Source organism: Mandrillus leucophaeus, unplaced genomic scaffold (genome assembly GCF_000951045.1).
Source record: "Mandrillus leucophaeus isolate KB7577 unplaced genomic scaffold, Mleu.le_1.0 Scaffold818, whole genome shotgun sequence".
Lineage (NCBI taxonomy): Eukaryota > Metazoa > Chordata > Mammalia > Primates > Cercopithecidae > Mandrillus > Mandrillus leucophaeus.
Genome location: NW_012108897.1, coordinates 865,691 through 882,407, shown reverse-complemented (window position 1 = coordinate 882,407; position 16,717 = coordinate 865,691). Strand labels below are relative to the sequence as shown.

The 16,717-nt window shown below is 36.6% G+C and overlaps 1 protein-coding gene across 4 annotated transcripts in view; it reads right to left on the bottom strand.

Moving 5' to 3' along the window:
- Nucleotides 1-14,363, bottom strand: part of MPDZ (multiple PDZ domain protein) — a 145,546-nt gene extending 131,183 nt beyond the window's left edge. For 3 of the 4 annotated variants that reach the window (XM_011967898.1, XM_011967899.1, XM_011967900.1), the window contains exons 1-2: nt 14,291-14,363; nt 11,364-11,530 (exon numbers count right to left, since the gene is read on the bottom strand). In XM_011967898.1, the coding sequence (XP_011823288.1) occupies nt 11,364-11,530; nt 14,291-14,306 (183 nt within the window). In that variant the 5' untranslated portion in view covers nt 14,307-14,363. The remainder of the gene's footprint in view (nt 1-11,363; nt 11,531-14,290) is intronic. The other variant, XM_011967897.1, reaches the window with a different exon arrangement.
- Between the last annotated feature and the right edge of the window lie 2,354 nt (nt 14,364-16,717).

The window sequence follows — 16,717 nt, the reverse complement described above, 5'->3', positions numbered from 1 at the left end:
TTTTTTTTTTTTTAAGACAGAGTTTTGCTCTTGTTGCCCAGGCTGGAGTGCAATGGCGCAATCTCGGCTCACCGCAACCTCTTCCTCCCAGGTTCAAAGGATTCTCCTGCCTCAGCCTCCCAAGTAGCTGAGCTGGGATTACAGGCATGCGCCACCACACGCAGCTAATTTTGTAGTTTTAGTAGAGATGGGGTTTCTCCATGTTGGTCAGGCTGGTCCTGAACTCCTGACCTCAGGTGACCCACCCACCTCAGCTTCCCAAAGTGCTGGGATTACAGGCGTGAGCCACCGTGCCCAGCCCTCCATGTGTATTTTATAAACTCATTTTCTTCTTTAAGAAGGCCTAAATGACACTAAAACCTTTGGGAATACACTTAGGTAAAAAAATTAAGACTCCCACTTCCCCAAATTTCATAAAATATTTATGAACACTTGAATAAAGATTGGAAAATAACTTGAAGTTAAAACATAGTTTTGTTTTAAACTCTTTTCGTTATTGTTATCAAAAAAGTGTTTAACTTCTTTTCTAAAAAGTTGGCTCCTACAATGAAGTAAAACATACCAGGATGTTTTACCTCTCCCCTGAGTTCCCACTGAGATCCTAATTTCAAAAATAATGGGTTATTTTTTCAAATTCGTTTGCTCTTTTTTGATAGTATCTTTATTTCTTATTATTGTCATTGGGTGGGTAGAGGTGTCCGAGGTACGCTGAAAAAAAGACTACAAATTCCTTTCAGCGCCTCTCATAAAGAGCAATTATTCTATTTCCCCATCCTTTAAGTTACAAATTCTTGATACAGTAAAACTTGTTGATTTTATTAAATCTTGACCCTCAAGAACATGTCTTTTTTATGTTCCATGTTTCAAAATGGTAAGCAGCCCAGGTTTCTGAGTGTTTCAAGGCCAAAGATACCAGCTAAGGTTACTTTTTATTCTTCGGGGGAAAATTACAGGTGGTTCATGCCTGTATCCCAGCACTCTGGGAGGCTGAGGTGGGCAGATCGCTTGAGTCCAGGAGTTTGAGACCAGCCTGAGCAGCATGGCAAAAGCTCGTCTCTACAGATAAATAAATAAATAAATAAATAAATAAATAAATAAATAGCCTGGCTAATGGCACACACCTGGGGTCCCAGCTCCACAGAAGGCTGAGATTAGAGGGTCACCGGAGCCCAACAGGTCGAGGCTGCAGTAAGCCATGAACATGCCACTGCACTCCAGCCCAGTCTACGTGACAGAGCAAGACACCGTCTCAAAAAAAAAAACCAAAATGGCAAAATGGTAAATATAAAGTGTTTATGCTGCACAATAAATTCAATGGTTGTCTCACAGAAAAGCACTAATTTGAGTTGCAAGCTGAACTAGCCTAGCTGCTTTTTTCGTAAGTATCATATTTGAAAAAAAAAAAAATCAAACTGTGATTATATAGACTTGGGTATAGAAAAGACATTTTCTCAAAAATAAACAAAGTAAGCCCGTGACTGCAAGGAAAACAACAAACAGGACTTACTGCCCATAATAAAATTTGAGCTTTCAAGTGAAAATTAGAATTTTAGAACATCTGTATCTGCCACCTTGATCTTGACACCTTTCCATAACTGGAATTTGTTGATAAAACTGCAACTGATACCAGCAAGTATAACTTTTTTATATTATATAATGAAACGGGAAATGTGATTTTTCCATTTTTCAAATTTTCCAAATGACCATTGTAATATAAACGAAGCTTTAGTTTAAAAAAAAATTCAAAGACCAAGACAGACAAATACAGTTTCCTGTAATAGAGAGTGAAATACTTAGTGATTTGGTTTCAGATTTCACAGTGATATAGGAGTTAAGAAGAAATTACTTAGGCTGATAGTGAGGGTATAGTCCTTGGTAAGGTTTTCCAGAAAAGCAGCCCCCAAATCATTTTCTTCTCTAACAAAGAGCAGCCTGTGAAATTGAGCTGCAGACATAAACAAGCTGTAAGCTTGCACAGGTGAATGCCAGCAGCTGTGCCCACTGGAATATACTACCTGGGACTAGGCATGTTCAAAATGGTGGCTCCATCTTCTCTTTTTGCCAGCCACAGGTACAGTAAGGAGCAGACAAGATGGCAACAGCCAAGTGGAAAGTCCACTTGCATAGTAAGATTAGAGCGGGGCGACCAGCCTTCCCTTCGAACTGGTCAAACCAATCTGTGTGCCCTACGTAAATCAGACACCCCCTCCTCAAGCCTGCCTATAAAATCTGCTGTGGTCTGCTGCCTTGCCCCTTCTTTCGGATGCCTCTTTCTGGCAAGGAGCTGTTCTCCTCTCTCCTTTCTTCTGCCTATTAAACTTCTCATTCCTTAACCCACCCACATGTGTCCGTGTCCTTAATTTTCTTGGTGCAAGACGACAAACCCCGTGTATTTACCCCAGACAACGATGCTGCTTCAACAGTGCAACTAAACTTTAAGAAACCACCACAAATTTTGATGGACTACCAAAGAAGGATACCACAATTATCTGAAAAAGCTATACCCCTCCCTTTCCCAGCTTACATATCTGTGTGAGGCCAGATTTTCTTCAAAAACATCAACTAAAACAGCAAATCCAAACAGACTGAATGCAGAAGCCGATGAAAATCTAGTATTCTGCTATTAAGCTGCACATTAAATATATGTGCAAAAATATAAAATAATGCCACTCTCCTCGATTTTTAAACATGCAATGGGGGATTTTTAAATAAATAAATATTTAAAACATTTCTGAATTCTGATTTCTAACATGGCGTATATTGATAGATAAAACCATATGAACAAAAGATTTTTGCAGACCTTAATAATAATTTATGACTGTAAACTGATCAGGAGACCAAAATGTTTCACAGGATATATGTACTGAGAATAAACTCTTACTTAATATCACCTACTAATAAATATCAGTACCAGAATACAAATCTGGATCAGGTTTGTCTCCAACTACTACTAGACCACTCTGCCACAATCTGAGATGAGATAATCATAAGAAGTACTCAAATCACCCACAAATCCTTAAACTATATTCACTATGCTGTTTAAGAAGAAAATAAAATAAAATATATGGAGTTCTATGATTAAGACCTAGGGTCTGGAGTCCAGCCTGCCTGGCTCTATCGCTTAACCTCTCTGTAACTCTATTTCCCTATCTACAAAATGAGGAAAATCATATTACCTACTTTATAGTATTGTTGTAATGATGAAACCATTAACTACAATAGAACTAGAACAGTTCTGGGCACATAGTAAGACTTGATGCTATGATAATTGCTATGATAATGATAAGTGATGTACTTTTTCAATGTCATCACTAAGAGAAAAGGTGGCGTCTCCAAAATAACTTCAGTTATTTGGTTAATTTACTTATGTTAAAAATTAGTTGTCTGTCAAGGAAAGATAAATAATGAACGACAGTTTTGAATATTTAAGAATACTCATGCATTCATTTATTAAGCAATCAGTTTTTGAGCTTAAGTATCATATAAGGTACAAATATTTAAAGATGAATATGGCATGGATTTTGTGCCAAAAGTAGCAAATGGATGTCAAGCAAACCTGAAATACAATTAATTCTAAAGCTCCTTTTTACGCTTGTTAAGAACAAATGGCAAGTGGAATGCAGCATATACCACAGTCTAGGCATGTGTGTTTATGCATATTTACAGAATGTCTTTTCTTTATTTAAATCTCAACAATTCTGTGTTTTCTTAGCTAAATTTCCAAGAGAAAAAAATTTAAAAAGTGTAGCTTGACCTAAAATTATATTCTTACCAAGGTATGCTGAAATTTTCTACGTCAAAGTGGGGAAGGTATCAAAATTAAGTAAATTAATCTATTTGAAATGCCATGGCAAATAAGTAATTTAGAAACTGAAAATTTAAACAAACAACATGTTAGAATTCTTGCAGTGTTTTTCCTATCAGTCCCGCATTTCTAGGAGACAAAACTGACTCAGTGTTCACAATCTGCTTAGAGGAAAATAAAAATAAAATAAAGCTTTACAGAGAAGTATAATTATATAGGAATGGACACACGAAGATTGATTATATTTTGCCACATTCTCTCTCCATTCCACTAGTATCTTTAACCAGATCATTCACTTTACCTTTAAAATCTAGCAAAATTATTAATATAACCAGACTGAAAGTACTGGTTTATGTCAAAAAGACTCTATGATTAAAATTTGGGAGAAGTATTTACAGGACATGGCATATTTTAACTTAATGAATTTGAGTTTAGATGATGTTTAGCTCAAGTGCATTTCTCTTTAGGGATGCTATTAACTGTTTTTCCATCTTATTTGCTCATTAATACAGAGAACTAAGGGTTCAGAAACAGTGTAACTTATAATAAAAGTAAAAAAAAAAAAAAAAAAAGACTGGCTTCAGGGTTAGACAGACCTCAAATTCTCCTAAGTCTATCAATGAATAATTTTGTGGGTCAGATTATGTTATATAAGCTAACCCCCAATTTCCTCACTGGATAAAATGAAGACAAAACCTACCTTATGGAACTGATGGACTAGTTAAATGAGGCAGTCTATAGTACACAAGGGCTTCTTGAAAGGTAATTGTTGTAGCTTTAAATGTAAAATGAGGCCTATTATTCTTAAATTTGGAGGTTTAAAAAAACTCACTTAGGTTATAACCAGTAAATTTCACATTTTTTTCCTTCTTCTCCAAAGACCATTTAACATTGTCACAAAAATACCATACAATTATCACCATTTGCTGTTTTAGACACACATGCATAGCCAATAGCAAGATGGTGTTGCATTTTAATCCAGCACTGTATAAAAAGCTTGAACAGTGCCTTCTTGCCCACGGTAAAACAAAAATTTTAGTCCCTTCAATGGCTCTATATTTACAAACTTTTAGCTAAAGGAACAAACATTTAAAAGCTGTTATTGTACCAAAAATAAAGTATTTGAAATTCCTACAGTAAATAAACTTTACGGTAAATGTAAAAACATAAGAACCACTCATTCTCTTTTAACTTCTCCTAGATAATGCACACTAGAGTCTCAAGAAATAGACACTTCGCTGTCAGGTGGCTACAAAGCTCTATCATAAAAGTAAAACTATTTCAGGTGTAAGAAAGATCATTTTCATTTTCACAAGCAACAACAGCTGGGAAGAGTTCCACTCCATTTTTAGATAATTCTTGTTAATGAAATCAAAGCATATTTCTTCCTTTCTGTCCTCCTTCCCCTACCAACACCAAGTCATAACTTAACCTAGACATTCTTGGAAAGACAGTAGTCGTCTCCCCTTTACTGATAGCAAGCCTACAGGTGAATCATCCTCCTTTTGGTCTCAAATTAGAAACTATAGGGAAAGGATCATTTTTTTTTTCGTCATTTATATAAGTAATAAAGAGAGGGAAACACAAGCACTTTTGTCCTTTAAGATATGAATCAAACAAAACAGTATCTTTCTGACTGTCAAAGTCAAAATAGAGTAAGAAAATCCTCAGTTCACAAAATTTCTCATTTTCCGTCAATCTAAAATAATAAATGTAAGAAATTATTTGAGCTGCTGCTGTTGCTACTTTAAGTAGCAACATACCTCAACACTTTGGCCATGAACTCTTCGCAGTCTTACAAATCTGTATCTACAGAATAAAGACTCCTCAGACATGTCCTGGTACAGTGTGTGTTCCACCTAACAACCTCTGCTTACCTCAGATATTTGAAGCTGAACCTCTGAAGTACACATTGACTACCAGACTACCTACATCTCTAGGTTTCCTAGAATTTGCTCCTGTTTTGAGCATCAGAAGAAAAAAAATTTACACAGAGTGTACATTACTTGTGTGGCCTTGGGCAGAAAAACCATTAGTACATTAGGATGTGATGCTGTATTCTTAGAATTAGTAAGACAAAAGAAGTATTATAACTGAAGATCTTATTTATCAAAATGTCATTAAAATCGCTACCTTAATTTTATGTTAGGATGCTTTTTTTTTTGAGACAGAGTCTGGCTCTGTCGCCCAGGCTAGAGTGCAGTGGTGCAATCTGGGCTCGCCACAAACTCCACCTTCAGCCTCCCGAATAGCTGGGATTACAGGTGTGCACAAGCACGCTTGGCTAATTTTTGTATTTTTAGTAGAGACAATGGGGTTTCACCATGTTGACCATGTGGTCTTGACCTCCTGGCCTCAAGTGATCCGCCCGCCTCGGCCACTGCATCCAGCCTGTTAGAATGATTTTATCATGTTAAAAAATGTGAAGAAATAAAAAACAAAATGATTGCTAAAATAATGTATATAATAGAAGGGTTAGAAGACAAAGTTAATACAATATCCAAAAAAAAAATGCAAAAGAACAAAGGTGATTAATCAACCAACAAACAAAACACCTTACTTGAAAAGGTTCTTCACAGTCTGGCTCCATAGTTTCCTCTCCTGCCAATACCCCTCATATAATCTACTGCTCTGATAATATAGGTCTGCATGGGGCTCCACACCAGGGTTTCTGAACCTCAGCAATGCAGACATTATAAACCCAATCGTTTTTTTGCTGTAGGAGGCTATGCTGTACACTGAAGGATGTTTAACAGCATCCCTGAACTCTACCCATTACCTGTCAGCAGCATCTTCCAGTCATGGCAGTAAGAACTGACTCCAGACACTGCCAAGTTTCCCTTGGGAAGGGAGAGCATAAAAGAATCCTCAGTTGTGAACTGCTCTGTATCCCTGTAAACACTGCTCTCTCTACCTGAAATCATTTCCCCCACCTCTGCAGAACTCATTTTTCAAGCCCATTATCCATGCTATTGCCTCCACTGTGAGGTTTTCTTCTAGTCAAAGTTACTCATTCCTTCTTTACTATTCACCTTCTTCGTTTTCTTTTCTATGTTCTATTTTCCCCTCTAGATAGTGAGAACCTCCATCTGATTATTCTTTGTATTTTTATTAATTTAGATGTTCAACAGAGGTTGATTATTAAATGAATATGAGAATATGAGCCTCCATGAGATAACCCGCCCATTGCCAAGGGAAAACTGGTTCACTGAATCCCACATTGTCCTTCAGTTCTGTCTGTCTCTCTCATTTTTTTTTTCTTTTTTTCTGTTTTGCTTTGCTTCTGGGAAACAAATTAAATGACATACTCAATTTTAGTAACCCAAGGTCCTTGGTATATCTAGTTCTGTGATATTTTTATTTGGTCTTTGTTTAGGTTTACATTTTAATCATTCATTATTTAACAAGTTTTGCCATCAGAAGTTGCTTCAAATTCTTTTTGAAATGTAATTAGTGAAAACTTACAAACATAGAAATATAAAACCAAAATTTTATATCATGAAGATCTCATTTCATGAAAAAATTTCAAAAAAAGATTGTTCACTGTAGGATTCAGTGAACCAGTTTACTCTAATCAACATTTAAGAGTAATTTTCAATCCTGATCCTATGTTAACACAGCATCTCTGTAGTTATTTCAAGAGTTGTCATAAAATTTCCAAAGAAAAATCTGCCTTAATTTTGTGTGCATATACATTATGCATCTAGATGATATGTGTGTAAGCCTACACTTTTGGGAAGGAAAATAAATGAACTAGAACCCTGGAAATATTAAACAAACACCAACAACAAAACAATAGAATGCCACACTCCAAAAAGTCTGAAGGTCATTGACAAGGAGAGACCTCCTGAATATTCTGTGCTGAGGCTTATTTGCTGTCTAAGCAGCTTTTGCAGCCTGAGTTATCCACATTATTTCTCCAATCTTGGAATTGTTCTCTGTTGCCGTAGCTTTAAAAATAATCTTAGCAATGTCGATTTTTAAGTATTGGTCCTAAATTTCTATTGAAATTAATCATTTTAATTCTCAGTTTTCCTACAGATAATTCAGGGTAAAAAGATTAATTTAGTGCCACTGGTCAATTCTTAAGGCAAAGCAATTAATTAATCAAGAAAGTAGCATCCACCTATACTGGACTGGAGAAACTTCATAGAATAAATATGCAAATCCAATATCCTCAAGGCTGACAAGTTTCTATTATTAAACTGCTAACGTGTTTATTTCCCCCACAATAGCTGGATTTTTGTCATGAATACGCATTAAGCCCTGTAGTGATTAGCAGTGATGACTAGGTGACAGTGAGGACACTACTTGAGAATTTGCATTTGACAGATCATTGACATACAGTCACAGTTCTTTTTTTTTGTTTTTTCTCTTCACTTAAACAGGAATCATGCAATAGGAAATGAACCAGAGCTATTAAAGATTATTCAGGTTTAATAGCATGCATCCTTTTAGCTGGCATTAGAACAATACACAATGTGGCAGAGTTAAACAGAGACATCAATTATATTCTCAGACCTGCTAATATTTTTGACAATATTTAAATAGCACATCCCTTCAGGGCATGGCTTTTTTGCCCTCTTAGTTACACACCTGTCAAGTGTTTAATTTGCCAAAGGGAAACAGTTTGATTTCTAAGGGCAGTCTTAATACTGAAGAAGCAAATTGAAAAAATTAAACATTATTGAATAGAAGTAATGAGAAGGATCTGAGGGAAAAAAATTGTAGGCTTAATTCAACATGGCAAGTCAGCATCTGTCATTAATGCAACAATATGATCATGTTCTCCAATATGCTGCATATACCTCAAGCTTTTCAATTATTCAGTTACTTTACTTCTAAAAAAACAGGAGGCTGATGGAGAGGGAGAATCAGAGGGTCGTATTTTCTAGTAATAGTAAAAAAGATGGAGATAGTAAATTGTACCTGTCATGCATATAAAATTATACATTTGAAAATAGGGAAGGTATGAAGTAATAAATATAAGCTAGCCATTGGTCAGATTTGTGTAGCCACTGGTTTAAAAGAATAAATTTCATTCTTCAAATTCATTAATTATTAAATTATAAATACTAATAAATCAGCAGTTGGTAAACTACATAGAAAATGTAAATCTGACATGACAAAAGTCTAGAGTACTTATATTTAAATTTTAGAATAGAAAATAAGTTTTTAAATTGTTACTCTAGTCATATAAGAAAGAATCTGGTAAACAAATGGAATTGAATTAGTAAAGAATGGAGATTAAAAAAAAGTCACAGACACTGTAAAAAGTTATTAATGATTTTAAACAAAAGAAAATTCTTGGCATCTAGGCACCAACTTTCTACCAAAAAAAAAAAAGGAAGAAGAAGATGTAAGACAGGCTCCAAAGAAAACTGACTTCTAGTTCTACTCTACTCTTATAATCAAGTCACTTAACCTCTCTAAGCCACTGTAATCTACAGGGTATAAACTAGGTGTTTTTCTTGGTCCCTTTCAGTATTAGTTTTTCACCGTACATGAACATGTGGCTAAGAAGCCCAAAGTCCAAAAACATGTAAGACATGCCCCATAGAATTCTCAGACCTCACAACTTTTGTAGTCTTAAAATATACCAGTGTCTATCATTAACAAAATAATAAGATCATGCTGTAGTTAGTCTCAGTCTCAACAAATTTCCAAGTAGGTTTCATCTGTATCACGTGGGACCCAAATAGTGTTAGAGCCCATATCCTACCTCCATATGGAAATGGTAAAACAAGCTTAATAGGCAGGCCTATTTGTCCCCTCCTTTCATGGGACACTGTGTGCACAAATACTATACCTTTTATATAAAACTGTCTGCAAGGGAAATTTCAAGTTATCTCACTGGGCCAGTGGTATGTCCCAACACACTTGCTAGCACTCTTTTTGTTTCAACTTTTCTTCTCATTCTCATCATGTTTTCACATAACATAATAAGAATAGAAGATATCTGTTCAACTTCTTTACACTCTCTGAAAAAGCAGATAATTTTCCACAACATAATTATGCTTTTATTCAGGATATTGGTTTCTCCAAAAGCTTGCCAATCCATTCTGAAAACCAGTACTGAAAATCAATCTTGCCAGGTATGGTGGCTCACTCCTGTAATCCCAGCACCTTGGGAGGCTGAGGCAGGTAGATCATTTGAGGTCAGGAGTTCGAGACCGGCCTGGCCAACATGGTGAAACCCCCATCTCTACTAAAAATACAAAAATTAGCTGGATGTGGTGGTGGGCACCTATAATCCCAGCTAGTCAGGAGGCTGAGGCAGGAGAATCTCTTGAACCAGGGAGATAGAGGCTGCAGTGATCCAAGATGGTGCCACTGCACTCCAGCCATGGTAACAGAATGAGACTCCGTCTCAAAAAAAAAAAAATAAAACAAAATTAATCTTTTCAATAACTTGTAAAGGAGACAAACACAACTACATATAACAAAAACACCTTGAATTCATGATCACGACTTAAAACCATTAGATAGAAATTTACCATAGAAAAGTATTTGTGAAGATTCTTCTTGATTTACTTTTTTTGCTACAAAATATCTAGATTAAGAAGTTATATGACATTAAACAAATTCATTCTCTCTTATTACTTTTTGTTCTTTCGCATTAGCCACATTTTGGTTTTTTTTTTTTAACTGAAGCTGTTTCACTCAATTATGAAACTAATCTTCAAGTTTCATTTTTAATCTTAAAAGGCAGAATATTTGCTAGCAAGTCATCTATAACCGTTAAATTAATGCTAAAGACATCAGAATGAAAACCAACTTGGATTGAAGGCATAATTAGATTGATTTCAAACCTTGAAGATAACAAACATTTTTAAAATATTTTTTAAAGCATAGAAATGGTGATTAAATTAAGTAAGTTCAAAGAACATCTGACTTCAGTTTTCATTCTGTCATTGTGAAATGTTTCAATTTTAATATAAATGCTAGGACTTTTTAATGCTCATACTTTTTACAGAACAAAAAAGCACTGTGTTACATTTAGAAGTTCTAATGTTTATCACCATCTGAGCTGTCATGGAAGCAATTGCTACTTACACTCTTTAAAGAAGTGAGAATTGCAATTCCTCTAACTGATGACAATGTAATTATTCCTTTTACTGTCAAAATAGAGGTGATTTCCCTTCCTCATACACATGATTACACATGCAAATCCAGGCTTATCTGAAATCTTGTAAGTATACTGAATGTCCGAATCTGAATGAACGATCACATGAACAATGAGACTGAGTGATGATGGAAACCAAGTCTACAGCCAACCATCCTAAACATATTTTTATCATCCGTTTTTCCTGTAGAAACTCATTCTTCAGCATCCACACAGCTTTCAACACAATGTCATATCATCTACAATATACAGCAACAACCATTACAAAAATAACTAGGAGGAAAAAAGCCACATTGAATTTGAATGTCTCATTTGGAGGTTTAAATGACTTCATTAACTATTCATTAACACATAGAAAAATCAGCCTTTCAGAAAAACACCAGCCTTTCACAAGGCTGTCGTGAACGCCTGCTTGGGTGGATGATGTCCTACCTGGTCTTTCAGCTGCTGTACAGAAGTCTGAAGGCTCAGAATCTGACTGAAGAGAGGGCTCTGCAGGACTGACTTCAGAAGGCTCAGTTTGTCTTCATTTGCTACATCCCCACGTTCTCGCAGCTTGGTTTGCAAGCGCTCTGCTGCCTGCAGGGCCCGATTTTTGTCTATACCAAAGAGCAGCATTTGTCAATAATAGGATTCAAAGGACACATGTCCAGCCTATGAGGACTCCATCTAGTAGAAATTCTAAAACTACTTCTATTGAGTGCATAAAATTGTCCCTTTTAAATTGAATAAAAAACTGCAGGCCGGACACGGTGGCTAACCCCTGTAATCCCAGCACTTTGGGAGGCTGAGGCGGGCGGATCACTTGAGCTCAAGAGTTCGAGACCAGCCTGGCCAACATGATGAAACCCTGTCTCTACTAAAAATACAAGAAATTAGCCAGGCGTGGTGGTGCATTCCTATAATCCCAGCTACTCAGGGGGCTGAGGCAGGAGAATCACTTGAATCTGGGAGGTAGAGGTTGCAGTGGGCCGAGATCAGGCCACTGCACTCCAGCCAGGGATACAGAGCGAGACTCCATCTCAAAACAACAACAACAAAAAAAACTGTAGAGAAAGTAGACATTTTTTAATGGAGTACAAAAACACAAAAAATACAAAACTGAGTACTTTTTTTTTTTTTTTTGAGACAGAGTCTCGCTCTGTTGCCCAGGCTTCAGCTCACTGCAAGCTCCGCCTCCTGGGTTTACGCCATTCTCCTGCCTCAGCCTCCCAAGTAGCTGGGACTACAGGCACCCGCCACCTCACCCGGCTAGATTTTTATATTTTTTAGTAGAGACGGGGTTTCACCGTGTTAGCCAGGATGGTCTTGATCTCCTGACCTCATGATCCGCCCGTCTCGGCCTCCCAAAGTGCTGGGATTACAGGCTTGAGCCACCGCGCCCGGCCCTGAGTACTTTTTAATACTTTAAATATCTTTCTCCAAAATTAAATAGCAAATAAAATAGCATATTATATTCGCTTCGAAGCTAATCAATTCAAATAATTACTGAACACCGTACAAATCAGGCACAGAGTTGCAAAAAGTAAATATATTCAGTAATTATGTCCTACTAGTCCTAGCGTCTTATAATCATACTTACGCCAGAGTTTCTACCACAAATAATAGTTAAAAACCTTTCCCTGAAACACAAACACATACACTTACACACTCTTGTAAGTGAAGCCAAATCTTTTTTTTAATGGAGATTGTTCAGATGTATTACTTAGATTCATCATGGTAACAAGTATATCTATTTAAACATATTTCCCATATCCCAGTAATGATAAAAAGGGTGGATCGGCAGGGCACGGTGGCTCATGCCTGTAATCTCAGCAGTTTGGGAGGCTGAGGCAGGTGGATTACTTGAGCTCAGGAGTTTGAGACCAGCCTGTTCAACATGGTAAAACCTCGTCTCTACTAAAAATACAAAAATTAGATGGGCATGGTGGCATATGCCTGTAATCCCAGCTACTCAGGAGGCTGAGGCAAGAAAATCCCTTGAACCCGGGAGGTGGAAGTTGCAGTGAGCCAAGATCATACCACTACACTCCAGCCTGGGCGATAGAGTGAGGGAGACTCCATCTCAAAAAAAAAAAAAAAAAAAAGGAATCATCACCACAGACACTTTCTACAGCACCAAATCTGAAATTGCAAAGAAATAGGGTGATTAAAACATGAATTGATGTTGATCATGAGTTCACACACACACACAATATGAGTAAACAAACAATATTTACTCATATGTAGAATTTTAAAAACAAATAATGATAAAGATACACATGAGCATCTTATTCTGGGTTATATGTCCCATGGTATCTCAGAATACAAATCTAATATTAATTTCCACATCAATTATTTGGAAAGTGTGCAACTCAGCACAAAACAAAATAAACACTAGAAAACAATGGTTTAAATAATTCTGTATTTGCCCTTTCCTTTCCACTTTCCTATTAAGAACTTTCCCATGTGGACTAGGAGTCTTTACAGCATGTGCATTTAGTATAAAATGGGAAGTGAAGGAAATGTACAAACATACATTTTCATTACCAGCACAGTACCAGGAACAAAAGCCATCATAGAGATCCCCACGATCACAAAAACAGGTCCTTCTCCCGTTACTGCCACTGACTCTCACTCTATCCCTCAAAACCCACCGACGTCAAGGTATCTGCCATAATGATTAAGGTGCCAGAGTGAAATCCAAACACTTTCCATTTAGTCATACCCAAACAGTTACCTGGAATAGGGTAAGGAACTAGAGTGTCAGATAATTGCATGTATTGTGCCATACCTGATATATCTAGCTATAAATGGTTCTACTAACTAGTTTCTTTAAAACTAAAGAGCAGTGGGAAAAACAAATTATTAACACATGAGTCTGGGAAATGTAGATATTTCGACCTAAATTATCTCATGTAGAAATTAAACTGCCTTAAAGCATAAGACTAAGTAACATTTTTCTCTTTATCAATTAATAGCAAGAGCTCAGCAGTGCTTCACCTGCCACAAGTAATATCTTCTTTCCGTATTAAAAATACTGTTAAAATTCCAAATGCTTTCCAGAAATAGATATTAAACAGAATTGGGCTCATAAATCAGAATTGGGCTTACATTAAGCTTTATTAAAATCCATAACTGGAAGAATATCTCATATGTTTTTAATTTTTGCTTATATGTAATGTGTTTTTTATAACACTTCAGATGAAATTGTCCAAATACAGAAATATATTACCTTAGTACAATGTTAGTAGGTAAACACTTTTTAAATCTAGATACTATAGACAGAATCCTGCTATGTTAAACACACCATATGTCAAAAATCCCAATGGGAGGAGTTACAATTCTTATAAAAGTAGGCAGAAAAGAATAAGTCTTACCAATGGCTTCTAACATTTTTTTCAAAGTTCAGTGTTCTTCTCTAAAATGATTAACAGCAATTAAAATGGAACTCTGTGCAAAAAAGAAATAAAATAGAATGGTTATGTTTTATCAGAACTTTATATTCTAAAGCTAAATACTCTAAAATTTTAAACACTCGATACAACTCAAATTCTTTTGACCATTAAAATCTTGTTGATACAACTTAAGATAGTTCTCTTTATAGACAATAAAGTAATCATTTTAGGACTTATTCAAAATTATCTTCTATGTATATATTTACCCATAATACTTGGATAAGGTAAAAGACATAAATTCTGTTTTAAATAAGGTGGCAGAAGTTTGAAACATATTTCCATAAGAAGTTCCACTTACAATACAGACCACTATAATCTTGTATTCACTTATAGATCTTTAAGTGTAGAATAAGAAGCTTACTTAACTCCACATAAGAAATTCTGTGGCAAAAAAACATAAAAAGTAGAAAATGTGATCCTGCCCTCAAAGGCTCACACCCCTAACTGAGGAGACAATGCACGCATACCTATTAGAAATAAACTGTGGGCTGGGCGCGGTGGTTCACACCTGTAATCCCAGCACTTGGGGAAGCCAAGGTGGGTGCGTCACTTGAGGTCAGGAGTTTGAGATCAGCCTGGCCAACATGGTGAAACCCCGTCTCTGTTAAAAATATAAAAATTAGCCGGGTGTGGCAGTGCACACCTGTAATCCCAGCTACTCAGTATGCTGAGGCAGAAGAATCACTTGAACCCAGGAAGCGGTGGTTGCGCTGAGCCGTGATCATGCCATGGCACTCCAGCCGGGGCCACAGAACAAGACTCCACCTCAACAAAAAAAAAAAAAAAAAAAAAAAAAAAGAAAAGAAAAGAAAAAAAGAAATGAATGTGACACTCAAGCAGTACCTGAACTACTGGAAGATAATATATTAAATCATGGATGAAAAACTGAACAAAAGGGAGCACATAGTGTTAAATTTTTCAAAAGTTCTCAAAATACTCTCCTGACTATAATGTTCTGCTCTTTCCCATTCAAAGAAATCTTCTCAACTCCTTCAATCCACACATCTCATCTTCCTCTAAGAATACTTAACTAGATTCTTTTAAGTACTGGATACAGATCTGCAATGCTAACATCCACGTCACTAATCCATCTTGAGCCTTTGCTGCCAAACAAATCTGCACAACTATCCCCATAGTTTCATCTCTCTTTTGCCTCACAGAAAACCATGAATCATGAAGAAGACAGTCAGTCAGTCATTCCTTCAATAGAAAAAAGAAATCTACCACCACACATTCTCATTTTTCATCTGGAAGATAAAATGGGATTTCTCTTAGAAAGAACAAGTTGCCTCCTGTTACCTCTTTAAGACAAAATTCATTTGGCTAAAAAGGAAGTGTGTGATGTAGATGAGCAGATCTACAAAACATCAATGCCTGCAATTAGCTCTGTGTGATAACAGAGAACAGTATGTATTGACTTGTCTTATCCCAATTTAGAATATACTATTTGAAACATCAACTCCATTTCAAATGTCAAATCCTTTAACTACTGGCACTTGTTTTAAAAAGTGTCTTTGTGTCAAGAAAAGAGGATACTGGCTCTGACCTGGAATTGAAACCTAAATAGAAGTGTGGCCTTGAGCAAGGGACCTATCATTTCAACATCTGTTTCTTTTAAAACACACTTACTCACTGGGTATATTTTGAAAAATGAGATAAAGTGTGCCAATTTCCAGCTCATAGCATAACTTGTAACTATGATACATTTATTCAGGATTAATGCCGAGTCAATATATTCCACATAGATAGGAATTCCAATGCCAAGCAATACATTATTTCATGAGGCCTAATATAGGGTAATATTAACAAATAAATTGGTGACTTCTTTACTCTTATTTACAAGGAGAATATAACACTCCTTCACAAAACAGCCCACTATTAGCCACCCCGCTTCAGAAACAATTAACTTCTGGTAATTAAAACACAAAAATAGGCCAGGCATGGTGGCTCACGCCTGTAATCCCAGCACTTTGGGAGGCTGAGAGGGGTGGATCACGAGGTCAGGAGATCGAGACCATCCTGGCCAACATGGTGAAACTCCGTCTCTACTAAAAATACAAAAATGAGCTGGGTGTGGTAGAACATGCCTATAATTCCAGCTACTCAGGAGTCTGAGACAGGAGAATTACTTGAACCAGGGAGGCGGAGGTTGCAGTGAGCCAAGATCGTGCCACGGCATTCCAGCCTGGCAACAGAGCGAGACTCTGTCCCCTCCCAACTCCAGAAAAAAATAGGGCTGGGCATGGTGGCTCACGCCTGTAATCCCAGCAAATAACCTGAGCTCAGAAGTTCGAGACCAGCCTGGCCAACACGGTGAAACCCCGTCTCTACCAAAAATACAAAAATTAG